The sequence below is a fragment of the Pteropus alecto genome, unplaced genomic scaffold (genome assembly GCF_000325575.1).
Source record: "Pteropus alecto unplaced genomic scaffold, ASM32557v1 scaffold160, whole genome shotgun sequence".
Lineage (NCBI taxonomy): Eukaryota > Metazoa > Chordata > Mammalia > Chiroptera > Pteropodidae > Pteropus > Pteropus alecto.
This window is the reverse complement of record NW_006429864.1, coordinates 278200-280818: the sequence shown is the minus strand read 5'-3', so window position 1 is coordinate 280818 and position 2619 is coordinate 278200. Positions and strand designations below refer to the sequence as shown.

General features: G+C 55.4%; 1 protein-coding gene across 6 annotated transcripts in view; it reads left to right on the top strand.

Moving 5' to 3' along the window:
• EPS15L1 (epidermal growth factor receptor pathway substrate 15 like 1) overlaps positions 1-2025 on the top strand; it is an 89138-nt gene extending 87113 nt beyond the window's left edge. For 4 of the 6 annotated variants that reach the window (XM_006904250.3, XM_006904249.3, XM_015586763.2 and 1 more), the window contains one exon: positions 1354-2025. In XM_006904250.3, coding sequence (XP_006904312.1) covers positions 1354-1500 — 147 coding nt within the window. In that variant the 3' untranslated portion in view covers positions 1501-2025. The remainder of the gene's footprint in view (positions 1-1353) is intronic. The other 2 variants (XM_006904251.3, XM_015586773.2) reach the window with 1 other exon arrangement.
• The last annotated feature ends 594 nt before the right edge of the window (positions 2026-2619 follow it).

The window sequence follows — 2619 nt, the reverse complement described above, 5'->3', positions numbered from 1 at the left end:
AGCCACCTCCCCCTTCCCGGGCCTCGGTGTCCCCAGCAGTCCAAGGAACCTACCTTCTGGGTTGTCACGTAGACTCAGTATGTGAGAAGAAGTAGCTGTGAATTCCCATTGAGCTTCTGTTCCTGGCACCCCATGGGGTCTGTAAGGGCCTCACGGGAGCCCATATTGGACTGGGATGGTCTGTCTGCTCCCGAGGGCGCCTGTCAGAGGGCTGGCCTTCCTCTTTATCTCCGTGTCACCCAGTGCTTGGCAGAGTGCTGGCCACGGACAGTGCTGAGAACGGAGGTGCTGGCTAAGGGAGGCCAAGGCTCAGAACAGGCCGCGGCTTTGTTGGGGCTCCTGGGGTTGGAGGCGTCTCACCGGGAGATGGAGCAGAGTGACTGGGGACCTCGTGGGAACCCCGGGGAGTCAGGGACCCACACCGGGAGAAGAATGTGTGAGATCTGGCTCTTCTTAGAGCTAAGGGGCCTTGAATGGTTTGAAATCACCATCTCGGAATCAAAAGCATTTTCTACATTGTTTGAAAATATATTTTTTAAAGAACTGAACCTTTTGGAGAAGGACCCAAACAATGAAAAGTTCATGGACTGAATGGCAGCATAAATGGCAGGGCACTTGTAAATGTTCAAGTTCAAAGTGGCTCTTAACGCGTCCCAGAGCGAGGCTGGGTGGACACAGATGCCACATTTCAGGACCATTGTCTTCGCACTTTTGGCTTCCACGCCCTTTTACGCATTTGAAATCAGAGATCTGTTCAAGCCAGACTCTCTAGTCCAGCCACCTGTCACCCACCAGCATCGGCGACCTGCCACCGAGGCCCAGGCTTTGTGGGCTCACCCTCCTAGCTCCTCAGGGTTCTCTGGCTTCTGCTCCTTAGCTGCTTTCAGAAACACCCTGTTTGACCCCAAGAGGAGGCTGAGCAGGGGCTTCTCCCATGGTCATGAAGCCTCACAGACTCACTCCTAGGAGGGGCATTGAGCTCTTTTGATGTCCCCACATTGATGTGTCACATTGCCTGCTTCGGTTCCCTGTAGGGGAGACAGGTGGCTAGTTTCTCTGAGGTCCAAGGTGGAGGTTAAGGTCAGACTCAGCCTCGCTTCTCCGTGCATGTGACCCCTTCCAGACTGGGGGTCAGGGCTGGGGCGTGCGTGTCCTTTCCCCACCCTAAATAAGACACAGGCTTTTGGCTTTTTCTGGTTTTCACCATCCCGCCCCCTTACATCCCAGCACTGCGGCTCCCTGTGCCCTGCCCACCTGCTACAGGCCTTTTCCTCATCACCCCCCCCACCCCCGCCCCAGCTGGTGGCTGCAGCTCCTGGGCCACGTAATCCAACCTGCGTTTTTCCTTTGCAGTTTGGCAATGAGGAGCAGCAGCTGGCATGGGCCAAGCGGGAGAGCGAGAAGGCGGAACAGGAGCGGCTGGCACGGCTGCGGCGGCAGGAGCAGGAGGACCTGGAGCTGGCCATCGCGCTCAGCAAGGCCGACATGCCCGCCACCTAGGCGCGGGCCACCAAGCACGTGCACAGGGGCAGGGCGACTGTGGGGGTGGGTTTGCGAAAGGAAAAACTTCCAAAGTCTATATATACACACACACAGTCACTCTCAGTGGTCCCCGTTTCACGTTGTGACATGTCACAGCCACTGTTAGGTCAAGGACTCGCTGGTCAGAGAGCTCGGGATAGCTCACCCGGGGCGAGGACATGACATGTGGCTCACCCTGCGGAAAGGCCTGAAAAGGCGCAGGCCACCGCCACCGCAGTCACCTCTCCACTGTGACATCCCTGTCTGGCGACGCCGCCCCACCTGGAACGAGCAGAGGGAGCATGGGGCGTCTCCTGGCCTTGCGTCCCCTGCTCACAGCCACTGCGAGTACCCGTGCCCAGGGCACAGCCACCCCGCCGCCTCCCCCACTTCCCTTCTGAGACGGACGCCCTGGTGATGTATGCATTCGTTGTATAAAAATTAAGTTTGAATGATTAATATAAAATATTTTAATACAAAACACAAGAATCTCTTCTTCCCTTTCATTCGAGTGTCATTTTCCTTGCATTAATGTTCACACATGATGTCGCACAGACCAGCCTCACCGCAGCACGGAAAACCAGGCTGTTTGTGTGAATCCTGAGTGTTTGGACTCTAGGGCCACAGAGAAAGCCAATTTTGGAAGTTTTCAGGGGTCACCCTGTCCCCCAGGATGCACAGAGTGCAGCTCTTTCGACACGTCACTGTTTGAAGAAATTCCTGCATCTACATGAGGGGCAAGGCCACGGGGCAGCATCCACTCCATGAACTCGGAGTCAGGAGATGGGGAGAGCTTTCTCCTGGGACACAGCTGAACGCCGCTGGAACATTCTAGAAGCTTGGACATAACTGTTGGGATGACCTCGGATTTGCTGAGGACATTGCAGACTTCCCCCTGCTTTGCTTCTCTCTGTCCGCAGGCAGAAGAGACATCCTAGGCCAGTTTCTCTCAGGTAAAAATGATAAAGATTTGAATGTGGCCTAAGCACAACCTCGGAACAGCCTTTATCCAGAGAAAAGCAGTGGAGAACCTCCAAACCCCAAATCATGCAAGAATGGGGCGAGAAGCCAACGCCAGGACTAAATCATCCCAGAATG